At 48.7% G+C, this 16,582-nt stretch overlaps 1 protein-coding gene across 6 annotated transcripts in view; it reads right to left on the bottom strand.

Annotated features, from left to right (window-relative positions):
* Positions 1-792: 792 nt before the first annotated feature.
* Positions 793-16,582, bottom strand: part of STAM (signal transducing adaptor molecule) — an 876,495-nt gene continuing 860,705 nt past the window's right edge. For 3 of the 6 annotated variants that reach the window (XM_069648340.1, XM_069648344.1, XM_069648342.1), the window contains one exon: positions 793-2,412. In XM_069648340.1, coding sequence (XP_069504441.1) covers positions 2,202-2,412 — 211 coding nt within the window. In that variant the 3' untranslated portion in view covers positions 793-2,201. The remainder of the gene's footprint in view (positions 2,413-16,582) is intronic. The other 3 variants (XM_069648341.1, XM_069648338.1, XM_069648343.1) reach the window with 2 other exon arrangements.

Genomic DNA, 16,582 nt, shown 5'->3' on the forward strand with positions numbered 1-16,582 from the left:
TTTGTTCTAGGATGTCAATAAGGTAGAACTGGACGACAGGGTACAATGGCGCAAACAAACCAAGAGTCTCTAATCCCTTGGCAATTGTCCTCTTAAAAGGACTCATTGTGCTTCCCATAGACAGAGGATTGGGTAAATCAAGCTCCTGGGGATATCAAACCAACTGGAGTCGGGTAAATTGGAGGCCATCTCAGTCAGATTCTCATCCTAACCATAAGAATCTTGAGAGAAGACATCCCCCTCCTTAGGGTCCTATGATTGTGTCCCACCTGTGTGGAGGAAGGAATTGAGGTGCATGGATTTGCCAGAGCCACAGTACTGCACGTTATGCTACTCATCAAAACAGTAAAGGTAAACTTTTGAGTGATAAGGCATGACCCAATCAGAAAAATGTAAGTAGCTAGTCACAATTCTGAAGCATTGTGCTGAAAAAAATGAACTGGTGTTATGAATTGCTGCTGTCTCCATGCATACTGCCCATGGTCAAGTAGTGGATGCCAGCGGCACAGAGTATGGCCGATAGAGCCACACTGCATATGCTGGTGAATTAAAAGATTTCTTAAGCAAGCTGAAAAAGATCTTGTTAAGATGAGGAACCTGCGGGAGGTAGAAATACATTCTTAAAACAAGTATATACCTATGGTTAATATGGCAGTATATTGGGGAGGGGGGGGCTTTGTAAGCCTAACATCCCAATATAACTCAAGAAAATAGACTACAACATGCTTCAAATGACATGCCTCTTTCTACTGAAAATTAACTTTGCGCAGAGACGGAAAAAAGCTACTGTACTACCTGTAAATTAAGTTTAATATATCTTCAGTTGTACATAATATCATGCAAAACCGAAGAGTATGAAATGTAATTTGTATGCCTGTATTGTTGTGAATCATACATGACTTGTAAACGTGTTCGCCATTAAATAAAATTAAAAAGAAAACTACTATTCTCATAATTTAAAACAATGAAGTGCACACTAGAAATCGACAGTGACAACAAATGGCTTGCTCGGCTTTAACTTTGTCATGCTGCATTTCAACAAACGTTTGCATCGCCTGCCCGCACAAGAAATAACTTAATTCCTAAACAACGCTTGTCTATACAACATGTAGTATATTTAAATATGTACATATGCTGATAATATACAGAACAAATCCAAATAATTAGTGTGTTACATACATTGTACTAAGGTGTACTCTGCCTTAAGTAAAGAAAATGCTACAAAAGCACATACTTGTGTCTCTGGGTGCATTATCCTTTGTTTTATGACCAAGATAACTACAGCAGACTTGCAAAATTTAGTGTTATTGATGATTTCTTTCCAGTTACATTAAAAAGTATTCTCGGCCAAAATACTTGTTCCCTTTCTTTGGTATTTTCACCCCACGTATACACAGTAATCCTAACATGTAGAATACCAGCTGCACAAAGACATGGAAAGGTCCAAGTAGTAAGAATGATGGGTACACAAGGCTCAGTTTTGTGGTCCCATGATATGTTTTTAGGCATTCTGAAAACGCTACAGCAAGACATATGCTTTTTTCTAAATACGCCCAGAGTGCCATTCAATGGCCTCATTTGGACATTTTAACTGTACCGGAGCTAGCAATGCTTTTGCTTAACTGTTACTAACACCAACAGTGATGCACTGATGAGAAGTTCCTAAAATTTGAATTGCATCTTATCTTTGAGACGATTTTGTGCACATTTGTAGATTTTAAAAGAATGACTGTATTATGCAGTTACTATTCCATCAACAAAGAATTTAAAAAAGCATACCAATTCTTTAATAAACTGATATAAATACTATTGGAAGGTAACCACTGAATGATTAAAACAAATGGGAACTAAAAAAGTCAATTTAAAACACTAATTGTCCACATGATGCGACTCATTGGCTACCTAAATGGTAACTAGCATTGCTTTTTCAATGCTAGTCAATTTCACCATCCATATATCGTGTACCAAGTGTAGGCATGTAGGAAAAGAGGAAATCAACATTCTCAGATAATTGCATTAATCTGCAAAGCAATGTATTTGCCGTTTTAGGTGACCGGAAAGTCAGTGCAAAAGGAACACAGACCTGCCATTTTGATCGATGAACGCCAATGTCTGGCTTGATGGCTACCAAGCGAGAGATAACCAAAGATTACATGAGGAAAGACGTGGCATTGGCAGGTGTGAGATCAAAGTCCAAAGTCCTATAATAATGCCTTCTGGGAGTATGCATGTTGCTGGCTGCCCGAAGGCTGTGGCAGGCTTGAAGAGGCTACTGAATAGTTTGGCAACTCCGCCATGTTAGGGATAGCGTTCTGGTATGTATTAATCTCATCAGACGTAACTGGAGGGGGGCTGTAGACTGAAGGCTGGTTGGCATATGTATTTCCAGGCACGGAACTGACCACTGTACCACTGAAATGGAAGGGGGGGGAACAAGAATTAGTATCATCAAACCATATAGATTAATACTGCCTTCTGGCAAACTGGAAGCCTTTTAAAATAAAATTATACATATGCACATTCAAATGTTACCAAAGCAGAGAAGCGAGACCTTAACACAATATGGCTTACTTTATTTTTTTAAAGTTTGATGAGATTTTTATTGAGGTTTACGTTGGAAAGAAAAACAGAATTCAAAATAATAACATCTACTGCGGTGAACTGTAAGGCCTACATACAGGAATAATATAATATGTTAAATTGTAATCAACATATGATGCAACGTAGATGCAAAAGCATATGAATGCAGGGTTACGTATGAACGAACAAGTTACTTTCTTACCTGGTAACGTTCTTTCGATGGGATGGTCCGACGAAGTATTCCATATCTATGACATGTAATCACCACAGCTGTGCTGCTTCGAAAACTTTTTTCGGCGTCTGCGTCGATGTCGAGGACCTCCTCCGACGTCATCCGATGTGATAAGTAGGACGCACGACGCCCGTAGCCTCAGTTGTAGTTTTTTCCCCCAGAACGTGTGACATTAGTCAACTGCCAGTCAGACACAAAGCCTTGCGGAACGTAAGCTGCAATCGCAAAAGAAATTCTGCAGAGGGGAAGGCAGGGAGGGAGCGATATGGAATACGTCGTCGGACCATCCCATCGAAAGAACGTTACCAGGTAAAAAAGTAACTTGTTCTTCGAGGGGATTGGGTCCTCCGACGTATTCCATATCTATGACAGACTCCCAAAGCAAGGAGGAGGGAAAGAATTTAGAATCAAAATTTAGAATTGCCAATCAAATAGCAGAGCAAAGGACCGCCTTGCCAAAGGCCAGATCCTGTCCTCGGATGGAATCGAGGGAATAGTGCCATACAAATGTATGTACTGAAGCCCAGGTGGCTGCATCACAGATGTTGCGAATAGGAACACCCCTCTGCAGGGCAGTAGATGCAGCCATACCCCTAGTAGAATGGGCCCGCAAGCCAGCCGGTGGGTCCTTACCCGCCAAGCGGTAACACTCCGAGATGGCCAAAATAATCCAGCGAGACAAAGTCTGTTTCGTCACAGCCTGCCCCAAATGCTTTCCAGCGTAACCAATAACGAGTTGATCGTCCCCTCTGACCAGGGACATGCGTGAAACATAAAAGTTTAAAGCTCTCCTAGGATCAAGCCTATGGAGCCTCTCCTCTTCCTTACCAGGATGCGGAGGAGGATAGAATGCCGGAAGAACAACCTTCTGGGCCAAATTAAATTCTGTCACTACCTTCGGGAGAAAAGAAGGACGAACTCTAAGGACAACCCTGTCCTTGTGAAATACAGTGAAGGGTGGCTTAACTGAAAGTGCCTTTAACTCACTCATTCTGCGAGCGGAAGTAACCGCAACTAAAACACAGTTTTCAGAGTTAACAGCCTCAATGGGCAAGAATGTAAAGGCTCAAACGGAGCACCCATAAGAAACTTAAGAACAAGGTTTAAATCCCAACCGGGCACCAGGAAAGGTGACGGAGGGAACACATTAGTGAGCCCTTTCAGAAACTGTGAAATTAAAGGGATTTTAAAGTAAGAACACTCTTCAGACGAGCGCTTAAAGATGGACAGCGCCGCCAGGTAACCTTTAATGGTACCCACTTGCAAGCCCCTGTGGGCCAAAGAAAGTAAAAAGGACAGAACCATGGGGATGTCACATGCAAAAGGATCCACATTCTGAACTCTGCATCAGTCGCAGAACATACGCCAACGGCACAGAGACTTTGTTGCTGGCCTTCGGGCCGAAAGCAACACCTCCATCACGTCTTCAGGGAGGTCCCAATCCTTATACCTCAACCTTTCAGAAGCCAAGCGTGAAGGTTGAGGGATCTGACCTCTGGATGGAGAACCTGACCCCCTCCCGTGAGAGCAGATCGTCTCGGTAGGGAAGACGACGTGGAGGGCAGATGGACAAGTCGAGAAGGTCCGGGTACCACGTCCTCCGAGCCCACGCCGGAGGAATGAGGATCATCCGGGAACCGAACTTCCGTAACCTCCGCAGCACTTGCGGGATGACGGGGACTGGAGGAAACGGGTACAGCAGCGGGAAAGACTACTCCACCACGAACGCGTCTCCTAAGGCTCCTTTTGGAGGAAATTCCCGCGAGCAAAACCTTTCGCACTTCTGGTTGACACTGGAGGCGAAGAGATCCACTTGAGGGGTCCCCCAAAGGGCGAAGATCTCCAGGAGAATCTCCTGAGCCAACTCCCACTCGTGAGAGATCATGCTCTGCCTGCTCAGAGCGTTCGCCGTCACGTTTTCGTCTCCGGCCAGATGAACTGCCGAGATCGAAACTTCCTGCTGGATGGCCCAGAACTCGAGCTGCATTGCCTCCCTGCACAGAGGAAGTGACCCTGCCCCCCCCCCTTTTTGTTGAGGGAGTGCATGGCCACTGTGTTGTCCGTCAGGATCAGGACACTCTTTCCTCGCACAGTCGGCAGAAAAGCCTTCAGGGCTAGCCTGACGGCCCTCAGCTCCAACAGATTGATATGGAGGCTGGACTCCGACAGAGACCAACGACCGCTGTCAGCCCGCTGGCATGAGCTCCCCATCCCATGAGGGATGCATCCGTCACGATCGTCACCTCCGGCCAGGAAAGCCAAAATGGAGCCCCCTTCATCAAGTTGCCTTCGACGGCCCACCACAGAAGGTCCCGGGCGACCGAGGGTGGCACCTGAACCGGGTCCGACATCCTGCCGGAGGACTGCGACCATTGCATCTTGAGTGCCCACTGCAAAGATCTCATCCGCAGGTGAGCCTCTGGCACCAGAAGAATGCAGGATGCCATGAGGCCGAGCAACCTCAAGAACTCGAACTCTGGGAGCGTCTGGGCATGCTGAAACTAGTGCACCATCTGCTGAATGTGAAGAGCCCTCACCTGGGGTGGAAAACACTGCCCCAGGGAAGTGTCGAGCACTGCTCCGATGTACTGGAGCCGCTGTGTTGGCGTCAAATGGGACTTCTTTAAATTGAGGGAGAAGCCCAGCCTGTGAAGGGAGTGGCAGGTGACGGACAGATGATCCAGGACCTGCTCGGGAGAGCTCCCCCTGATCAACCAATCGTCCAGGTAGGGGTAGACGTGAATCCCCCCTTGCCTGAGATGCGCTGCCACCACCACCATGAGCTTGGTGAAAACCCTCGGGGCGGAGGTCAATCCGAACGGCAGGACCCGAAACTGAAAGTGCGAGTCGCCAACCGCGAACCTCAGGTACTTCTTGTGCTTGGGATGGATCGGCACATGGAAGTAAGCATCCTTGAGGTCGAGAGACACCAACCAGTCCTGAAGCTGAAGGGCCTGGAGGACTTGAGAGAGAGTAACCATCTTGAACTTGTCCTTCCTTAGGAGTTTGATCAAACCGCGCAAGTCCATGATGGGTCTCAATCCGTCTTTCTTCGAAATCAAAAAATAAGGGGAATACCATCCCTTGTTCCTCTCCGCTACAGGCACCAGTTCTATGGCGCCTTTCTCCAGCAGGGCTTGAATTTCCTGCGCAAGGAGCGGATCCGGACTCTGCAAAGAGAGGTTCCCCGGTGAATTGTCGCGAGGCCTGTGCCGAAAGGGAAGACAGTAGCCGTGGGCTATGATCTCCAGAACCCACACATCTGAAGTAATGGCACGCCACTCTACAAGATGCTGCGCCAGCCTTCCCCCAACCGGCGAACCATGGGGCATGGCCTCATGACTGAATGGTAGCGGCTGCGGCGTTACTTGAGGGCAAAGAGGCAACTGCCCGAGCGGCCTTGGCACCACGGGTACCCTGTCGTCCACCTCTGGTACCCCTGCGTTGGCCTCTGACTGCCAGCTCCTCTCGCTTTACTGAAGGACGAGTAATAGCGAAAGGAACCACCCCTCCATTGCTGGCCCCTAGGACGAAAAGGCAGAGGTTGGCGAACTGCAACGCCCAACGACTTCGCTGCAGCTTTTGAGGTCTGCAACCTCTCAAGGCTCTAGTCAGCCTTGCTGCCAAAAAGGTGCTCACCGTCAAAGGGCATGTTGAGGAGCCGGGACGGCACATCAGGAGCAAACCCCGACTTCCGCAACCACGCAAACCTGCGTATCACGGTGCTCGCCGCCATGGACCTGCTGACGCATTCAGCCAAGTCCAAACCCGACTGAACGGACTCACACATGGCATCCTTACCATCCTGGACCATAGCAAGGAAACCATCCCGTTCGTCCCCTTCGGGAATATGTTCAGCCACTAACGCAACACAGTTCCACAGAGTGTGTGTGAAACGAGACAAGGCACAAATGGAGTTGGCCGCCTGAAGCGCCATACCACCGGAAGAAAACACTTTCTTCGCCCAGCCATCAAAACGTTTGTCGTCCCTATCAGAAGGGATGGTAGGGTACGACGCCTGCTTTGCCAGGGCCGTGGCCGCCTGCACCACCAAACTCTCCGGAGTGGGGTGCCTGGTCAAGTAGCAGGGGTCGCTACTGGCTGGACGGTATTTTCGCGACAAGGACCTGCCCACCGCCGGGAGACTCTCCGGAGCAGTCCAAGCCGCCGCCACCCTTCTCTGTAAAGCCATATGGAACGGCAGTACCGGGTCAGTTGGGGGACCAACATCAAGAATGTCCATGAGATCATCCTGCACAAACTCCCCTGGGGGAGCAGACCATCCCAAGTACTCAGAAACCCTAGCCATAAGGCGCCGGTACGAGGAATCGGCATGAGAGCCAGGCTCAGGCCTACAAAACTCCACCTCCGGAGAGGTGTCCAGTCCACTGGCATCATGCAGTCACTGCCTCAAATCGTCAAACTGACTATGGCCCGATACAATTTCATCTGGAACCCGACTAGGAACCAGGCCATCAGAATCCTCATCCGCCTCTGAAATATATTCCAGGTGGCGAAAAGAAGGCACCCGAGAGTGCTTGCTCTTAACCAGATGCAGCGCCGCCAGCATCGGCGGCATCGACACAGTCCTCGAAGCCGGGGCTCCGAGCGTGTCCTTCGATGACTTCCTCGGAGCCGGAGCCTCGAGAAAGCCTGTCGACGCCCTCGACGCCTCAGACGTCAATGTCTTCTTCGAAGACATCACAGGTGCACACGGTCTCGAACGCGTCGAGGACCAGGACCTGGAACGGGTACGTCGAGAACGAGTTCCCTTGTCCGAACGGCACCTCTCCCGTGACTCGTGCCGACCACTCTTGCGAGCGGTGTCTCTCGACCGACCCCACTCGGGGGCGCGGACAGCTTAGTAACCTGCGACTCAAGAATCGCCAGCATTTTCTTCCCGAAGGAAGCCCATTCCTCCGGCATCGCACGGCTGGTGGGGTAAGCGATGTGCCGGGCAGATTCCTCCGAAGAGGACCTGGAAGACGACCGGTGTCGGCGCTTTCGAGAATGCCTCGAAGAGGCTGAGGAGTGGCGAGACCGACTCCTAGAAGGAGACCCACGAGACTTCCGACGATGACGCGGAGAGTCACCTCTCGAATCATCCGTCGAAAGCCCCGCAGACTTCGACTTCCGGGGCTTGGACCTACCGACAACTTCTTCTTACGTTCACGTAAGGCCTTGGACGTGAGCGACTGGCAGTCGATACAGTCATCCGTGTCGTGGGCCTCCCCGAGGCACCAGAGGCAGGCGTCGTGCAAGTCCGTCACCGACATCTTGGACCCACACTCCCCGCACTTCTTGAAGCCCGGACGCGGGGTCGAAGACGAGGTAGAAGACATCTTCACACAAAACGAACAGGTTCGAAGAACCGAGAAGAACAGAACTCCAAAGAGTCGAGGCGTTAACCGAGATTCACGAAGCAGCACGTTCACGGAAAAAATGGAACTGAGGCTACGGGCGTCGTGCGTCCTACTTATCACATCGGATGATGTCGGACGAGGTCCTCGACGACGGCGGAGAAAAAAGTTTCCGAAGCAGCACAGCTGTGGTGGTTAAATGTCATAGATTTGGAATACGTCGGAGGACCCAATCCCCTCGAAATAGCAATTAAGTAAGCTGATGGAAAAGATAACGTTACTTACTGCATGGGAGCAACAGGGGAAAATGAAAGAAACATACAAAGAGAATCACGATACAAATAGGAGGTGCAGGGGCGTCAGAAGGAGCACAATCACTAACAATCCATAAGCATAAACCAGTTCATAAGCATATGCAAATTTAGAAAGGTGTTAAATAAAGCAGATAACATAATAAAAAATAAAAAATAATACATTCACAAACCATGGGTAGTCATATTATGACAAGATAGAGAATAAAATAAGTCCATTTGACATAGTGTTTGGCAAGCAAATTAGATATTGCCATATTCTGTCAAAGTCTTTTGAACTTAAATGTTGTGCGACCAACCGCCAATTGTAACATTTCAAAGTTGCTTCCAGTTAGCAGTAATCAATTTAATGGCAAGGAAGAGATCTAATAAAATGAACGACAGGATAATTTTGTCCCTCTCTAATGCAACAGAGCCCAATTAAGATATTTGTAAACAATAATGGAAAATTGATTTTGAAGAGGTCTTTCAAATGTTTCCATACGTCTTGCCACAACCCAAAGTATAAGGACAAGCATAAAATATGTGCTTAAAAGAGCCTGGGTTGGTCCTGCATGACCAACAATTCCCATTGACACTGTGGTTAGATTTATATCATTTAAGAGGAGCTCGATGTAAGAAGAAAAAATGGCACAGTGTAATGTTGGCAGATAAGGATGTCATTTTTGTTTTTCACCAAACTAGTGACCAAGTCTGATCAACAAAAACTTCATTACAATCTCATTCCCATTTTGACTGTGAGGCCCATTTCACATTTGGTGATCTAATATGCACCAGTAAGTAAGACATGCATTAATTAGTTTGTTATAAAAAGTGAATCTGGCAAAGAAAAAGAAATGTTTTCTATAACGTCATGAAAGGATTTGATACTTGGTCCATGAAAAATGTGATGTATATATTTAATCCTCGCACATAACGAAATTTGATCTTACCTGCTACTGACGGGATACCAAATAAAATAAAAAAACACACTGCAGCGAAGGGTCACTTGTTGACCTGCCCCCAACCCAATCCTCTAAGTCGGTCCTCCCGTAAAGGGGGGAGACTACAGTAACCGGCACACAGCCCAAAGCCGTATATTGAAGTAAAGTCTGCAAATCCTCGAACGAGGAGCCAAGCACGCCTGATGGCTGACATAATACATGAACCTCTTCCAGTTAAAACCATACTACCTTTCCTCCCTTTACAGGATAGAGAATCAACAGTAAAGGATGCAGCCAGTTGGCGGGGAGACCCGGCAAAAGGCACAGAATGCGAACATCTACATGCAATTCTCAAAGCAAAGAAAATGGATCTTACAAACACATCAGTGGTTATCCCCCATCCACAGACTCCCAATTTATATTTATGACATTTTAGAGCAACAAAAGGGCTCGGACAGGCTACCGAGCATGGCCCAAACATTAGGCTGCAATCCTCTAGAAGAGGCAACAACTCACGAGGCTTATGATCTTAACATGGCTTGCCTGGATGAAATGGGTAATGTTCAAACACACTTGGATAGCATGTCCAACTAAGCTGAAGCTAGAGCCGCCTTATGGACAACGGCCATGGAACATAGGAACCTCGAAATGCTAAATGAACAAATAAAAGGGGACATTGCAGGGAGAGCTACATGGCCAAAGGAACCGAATTTCAAGACCTTGGACTACATCTTTGCATGCCAAGATACTAGAAATCTGATTAGACATCTGGAAGTAAGGAACAAGTTACTTATCTGTAACTATTGTTCTCCAGCATGAGTCTGGAATGGATTCACATGCTCATGAATTCCCAGTCAGGCTGGGAATCCTTGGTAAAGGGGGAAAAAAAAGTTTCACTTTCACTTACAAACTGTCTTTCTCCTATAAAACACTCAATGAGCTTTAGGACATACTGCCCCCAGCCAATCACTGCCGTCTCCCTAGGCCTCTACTCTGGCAGCCATTTTCAGATTTGGTAGCATGTACGGTAGCAGTATGACCAAGAAGAGCCGCAGAGGGGCAGGAGGGAGGGTTTGCATGTGAATTCACTCTAGACCCATGCTGGAGAACAATGGTTACTGGTACGTAACTTGTTCCTTCTCCAGCATGGGGTCTGGCATGGATTCACATGCTCATGAATAAAGAATACATAGCAGTACAATACAACACAATCACGGGAGGTGGCAAGGCTCAACAGGAGCAAATACTCTTACATCCGGAACAGACTCACCTTCAAACAAACAGGTCGCGTAGCACTGCTTGGCCAACCCTGGACTCCTCTCTGGAATCCCTGTCGACGCAGTAGAATCTTGTGAAGGTGTGCGTGGACTTTCACATAGCAGCCCTGCGGATGTCCAGCAGTGCCACACCAGACAGGAACACCGTCGTTGCAGCGATCACTCTGGTGGAATGGGCTCTCGGACGGCCGGGCAGCAGTCGGTTTGCCAACCAGTGACAGTGTGTGATGTACCCGGAGAGCCACCTGGAGTTGGAAGCCTTGGACAAAACTTTCCCATGGTTCAAAGGACCAAAGTTCACAAATAGTTGAGATGTCTTCTGGAAACTGAATTCCAACAGAACCTTTGGCATGAAGGAGGGGTGCGTCTGCAGCACCACCCTTGCGTCAGGAAGTCTGATAAGGCTGTCTGCAGGAGAGGGCCTGGATCTCACCTACCCTCCTGGCAGAGGTGATGGCCAAAAGAAATGCCATATTCCACGAAAGGAACTTGAGGGGGGCCTGATGCATAGGCTCAAAGGGAGCCCCCATGACCCTCGTCAGCACCACGTTGAGTTCCCAGGCCGGGGCACGGGTCTTCACCAGCAGGAACGATCAAAACAGTCCTTTGAGGAACTCCTGGACTAAGCGGTGGCACAATAGAGAAGCCCGTCCTGGAGACCTGGTGTAGTGGGAGATAGCTGCCAGATGCACCATGATAGAGGCGTGCGCCAGTCCCGCCTTAAGAAACTACAGAGCCGAGACCCCTCAGAGGGTTGATCCATGTCCGGCACCACGTTGTGAAACATTCCCTCTTGTGCCCGTTGCACTGAAGAGTTGACAACGCTCTGGCCCTGATAAGGACCTCCCTGCAGTCAGAGGGCAGCTCGTACCCTCCGAACTCTAATGCTGCCAAGCCTTCAGGTTCAGTGATCCTGGCTCATGATGTAGGATTGCGCCTCCTTCTCGGACGGGCAGATCCTCGGCCACCAGCAGCTTGACCGGGGGATGCTGAGAAGATCCAGGTACCAAATCTGCCTCGGTCACGTAGAGGCGGCGAGGATCATCCTGCATTGGCACCATTTGAGTTGATTGATGAGCAGCAGGAGAAGCAACGGGGGAGGAGGGGTTATGGAATGCGTACAGGAACAGGCCTTCCCACGGGAAGGAAAATGTGTCCCCCATGCTCCGCGGCTGGTGGAAGAGGCTGTCCACTTGATCCTGTCAAAGTTCCCACTCGTGGCAAGAACACAGCTGTGGTGTTCTTGACTCCCGACTGGTGAAAAGGAATGAGGAACATCTCTTGGGTGATGGCCCAGTGCCACAAGTACTGCGTCTCTCTGGAGAGCACCAGGGATCTGGTACTCCCTTGTTTCCTAATGAAGAAGATCGTGGTGGTATTGTCCATGAAGACCCTCACCACCTTGCCCTTGAAGGGCAGAAGGAATGACATGAGGGCCCTGAACACTGCCCACAGCTCCAGGACATTGATGTGGAGATCCCTCTCTTCTGGTAGCCACAGGCGTCTGGCGTGGAGACGTCCGGTGTGGGCTCTCCAACCCCCCAGGGAAGCATCCGTGGTGACCGTCTCCTGATATGGGGGCTCTGGAAATCTGTGCTCCCACTGATGTTGGAGCGCACGCCCTACCACCTTATCTCTCGACAGAACGCCTCTTTGAGATCAATCTTGTCTGCAAAGCTTCCGGACACCTGGATCCACTGAGAATCTGGGAATTCCTGAAGGGGTCGCAGCCGCAACCTTCAGAGTCGGATCAGGTAAATGCACGACAACGACATGCCGAGAAGTGACTTGAGGGTCGGCACGACAGTGGTCTTCAGTGCCAACAGCCGTTGCACCTTGCCCAGCATGGCCGCTCTCCTCTCTTCCGAGGGGGCTGCTAGGCAGGAGACCGTGTTGAGCCTGGCCCCCAGGAATAGCACGTTCTGCGATGGTATAAAGCAGCATTTTGGATAGCTGACGGAGAACCCCAGATCCGTCAGCAGACGGAAAGTCCTTCCGTGTGTGTTTGACGGCTACTTCCCTGGACTTGGCGCAGATGAGCCAGTCGAGGTATGGGTACACAGATGGGCCGCCACTGGCACCAGGCATTTCGTGAACACCCTGGGCGCAGACTTCAGTCCGAAGGGAAGGGCCTTTAACTGGTAGTGTCTTCCCTGTACCACGAAGCGCAGGAACTTCTGATGCTTCTCGCGAATGGGTACGTGGATGTATGCTTCCTCCAGATCCAGCGACAAGAAGTCTCCTTCCTCCAGTTGGCCGAGCATGTGCTGCTACGTGACCATCCTGAATTTTGGGACTTGAGGTATTTGTTGAGGCGTCGCAGGTCTAGAATGGGCCTCCAGCCCCCGGTCTTCCTTTTTACCAAGAAGTATCTGGAGTAGACGCCAGAGCCCCGGAGTCGCTTTGGAACCAGCTCCATCGCCCCCTTTTTTAGCATGGCCCGTACTTCCTGCAAGAGTTGAATGATGTGCTGCTCCTGCTGGGCCACAGGTGGTATCCGAGGACACTTCTGCAGGAACGCTAGTGTGTGTCTGTGGGCAAGAGCGTCCAGCACCCATCAGTCGCTGGAGATCTTTTCCCACTCGCTGACGAAGCCCACCAGTGGCCTCCCACCAGGGTGCATGGGTGGGGACACGACATCCTGGCTGGTTCAATCATGCTTCAGGGCCTGCGTGCCATCTTGGGGCGAAGTTGGCCACCTCCACCGAAAGACTTGGAGCGGCCCCTGCTGGCCTCTTGGGTCGTGAACCGGGAGGGTTGATGGTACGAGCAGGACCCTCTGCTGAACCCTTTCGACGATCTGGCTGATTTTCCGCCAGAGGCACGAAAGGATGGACGACGTCTCCGTGTCCTTCATAATGGCCTGCAACCATTCGTCGATGGCTTTCCCAAAGAGTTTGTCCCCGTCTAAGGGCATATCCAGCACCCTCGTCTGGACCTCTTGACGGAAGTTGGTAGCATTCAACCAGCCACGACGACGGAGGCAGACACTGTACCCATCTTCGTAACCCTATGTCCGCGATGTCCAGGGCCACAGTGATGGCATGGTCCGATGCCACCTCACCCTCCTGGAGGATCTCAAGCGCCTCGACCCGATTGTCGTCGGGCAGAAATTCCAGCAGCGGAGCCATCTTATAACACAGCTCCCTGTCGTATCTGGCGAGGATGAAAGTGCATTAGCTGCCTTGACTGTTGTTGCCGCCGAGTAGATCACTGTCCTACCCATGTCGTCCAACTTCTTCCCCTCACTGTCCGGGGGAACGGAGGCTGAAGATGAGCGATTAATTACCTCCATAAAAGACCTAAGAGATCTGATTTCCTGCAAAAGTGTCTCCATTCTAGGGACCAAAGACATATGCAGTGGAGGAGATGGGTCTTTTATGGGTTGGAGAAGGGGGCGCCACCAAAGCATCTTTAGGAGACGTAGCATTGGACCCACCGTGCCCCAAGGCCATAATTAAACAAGCAGGCTTCAGGTTACCACAGAATGTCACAAGAAGGTGATACAGTTTGTTTGTTGTTTGTTTATTAATTTGATAATGCGCAACCAAGCCCTTGGGCAGCTGGGCGCAGCAGTACAAGAATTCTCGAAGCTTAGTTACAGTGCCTATCACAGGCCGGTACATACAAGTCAATACAATAAAACATACAGTATGTAGTACAGTGCAAACAGATGCCAATCGTATAGTTGATTAGATACATGAACAAGGATCAGGCTTAACATTGTCTGTATTTGGGAATATTTGCATCTAAAGGCAACTAAGTCTGGTGTACAAGCTGCAGTAGTGATGTTAAGTGCAATAGGGTAGTGTCAGGAGGGTATGGGGAGGGGGCGGTTATAGGTCATTCGTGTCAAGCCATTTGAGGGCATTACTTCTGAATCTGGCGTAGGGTAGGGGGGCATCTGAGGTCAATTGGGAGTGTGTTCCATGATTGCGCAGCTTTGACTGGGAAGCTGGATCCTCCAGCCGTGGTCAGTTTAAATCTAGGGGTTTTGAGCATTAATGCGTTAGCAGATCTTGTGGGTCTGGTTGTGGATCTCATGTAGATTTCTTCCGATAAGTAGGTAGGTGCTAGGTTGTTTAGGAATTTGGAGGTGGTAGAGATGGTCTTGAGGAGGATTCTATTCTTTATTTTTAGCCAATGGGCCCCTTTCCGGAATTCGGAGATATGCTCTCTATAAGGGATGTTCAACGCTGCTCTTAGGGCGTTGTTTTGCAATCTTTGAAGTTTGTCAGTGACATACTTGGTGGCTCCTAAGTACATGGTGTTGCAATAGTCTAGTCTAGACATCAAGAGCGTTGGCCAGGGTGACACAGCTGGCACTAGAGAGGAATGGTCTGGCAGCAAGCCTAAGGTGACTGCATAACACTGCGTGATCCACCAAGTCAAAGGCTGCTGACAAGTCCAGTAGAAGTAGCAAAGCTGTTTTTCTGCTATGCTTCAGTGCCTCGATTTTTGTCTTAAGGTCTAGCAAGGCTGTTTCGGTGCCATGGAGGGGGCGGAAGCCCGATTGCAGAGAGCCTAGCAGATGGTTGGCTTCCAGGTAGTCTTGGATTTGTAAGTAGGCTACTCTGTCAATAATTTTCAGTAGGAAGGTCACGGTGGTGATGGGTGTATACTTGGTGGGGATGTATGGATCAAGGGTTTGTTTTTTGAGTAAAAGGAGGACCCAAGATTCTTTCAGGTTGGTGGGTACTGTGTTAGATTTAAAGGAGGAGTTTATGAGCTTCGAGATAAAGGGGGCTAAGTCCTGAGCTGCATCCTTTATTATTTGCGCTGGGCAACTGTCGTCCTTACAGTTTGAAGGTTTCAGGGGGAGAATGACCTTTTCAGTATCAATGATTGAAATGGTTTTGAAGCTGAAGGGCAGGGTAGAATTAGGCTCGGAAGGCAGTGAGTGTTTGTTGATTAGAGAGGGGCAGAGAGTCCTTTTTTTGTTATTTTAAGTTGGAGGGTAGAGATTTTATCTGATAGGGTGTTAAAGGGACGTTATAAGGGACAGTAAAGATAAATAGAGCAGAGACTGGGTCCAAAACACCTATAAGGAAGAATGATGTCAAAAAATGATTGAGATTGACCGCTTCCTTGTTGTGACAAAGAACAAAGAATACTTGTCTGCAATTTACAGTTAATGAACGATAAAGCGGGAATGATATCCCTCAGAAAGCAGCAAGGACATAATTATTTGCCTGCTGTAGATATAGATTTGGCCATTAGGTGGCGTTGCGGTCCCAAAAACGAAGGCCTGCCTCAGCAGTGGTATTGTGTCATATGAAATGCACATCTCTCCTCAGGGAAGTCACCAGCTCCTTAGCGTTATTGTTGCAGCGTTATCGTCGCACTCAACCATTACCTTGAAGTTTGAGACCGGGATAAAGAGCTGGAAAACATTTCTGCAACCTGCTATGCCATCGCCGGGAAACGAGAGAAAAAATTATTATGATACGCTGGCATTACGGGTAGGTTATGGAATGTTAAGGGTGGGAGTAGAAAGACTAGTTAGTCTTTTCCCACGACACCAAGCCACGCCCCATAGCTTACTTTTTAATGAGCCATTTCAGCTTGTGGTCAATAGGGTTTTTGTTGACTCATTTCCAAAAATTGATAGTGTAGGGAGTATTTTTCACAAAATGCTTGCAAGGACAACTTTACTTTTCTTCTTTCTCCATCATCTCTCAAAAGCAGTTGCATTTCAGCAATGTAATACAATAACAGGTCATATTCTAATAAAAGTTGCCCAGGTTTGGATATTACTCCAACTTTGTTGGTTAAAGGGATAGAAACTAAATATAGAAATTGAGAAAGCTGTAAGTTTTCAAAGAACCACACCAAATTCTGAATTCAACAAAGTGTCACTTGCCTACTTCTCATAAAAGTGTCTTTACATAATCACATT

This window comes from Ambystoma mexicanum, chromosome 2q, assembly GCF_040938575.1.
Source record: "Ambystoma mexicanum isolate Mex_15411 chromosome 2q, UKY_AmexF1_1, whole genome shotgun sequence".
NCBI lineage: Eukaryota > Metazoa > Chordata > Amphibia > Caudata > Ambystomatidae > Ambystoma > Ambystoma mexicanum.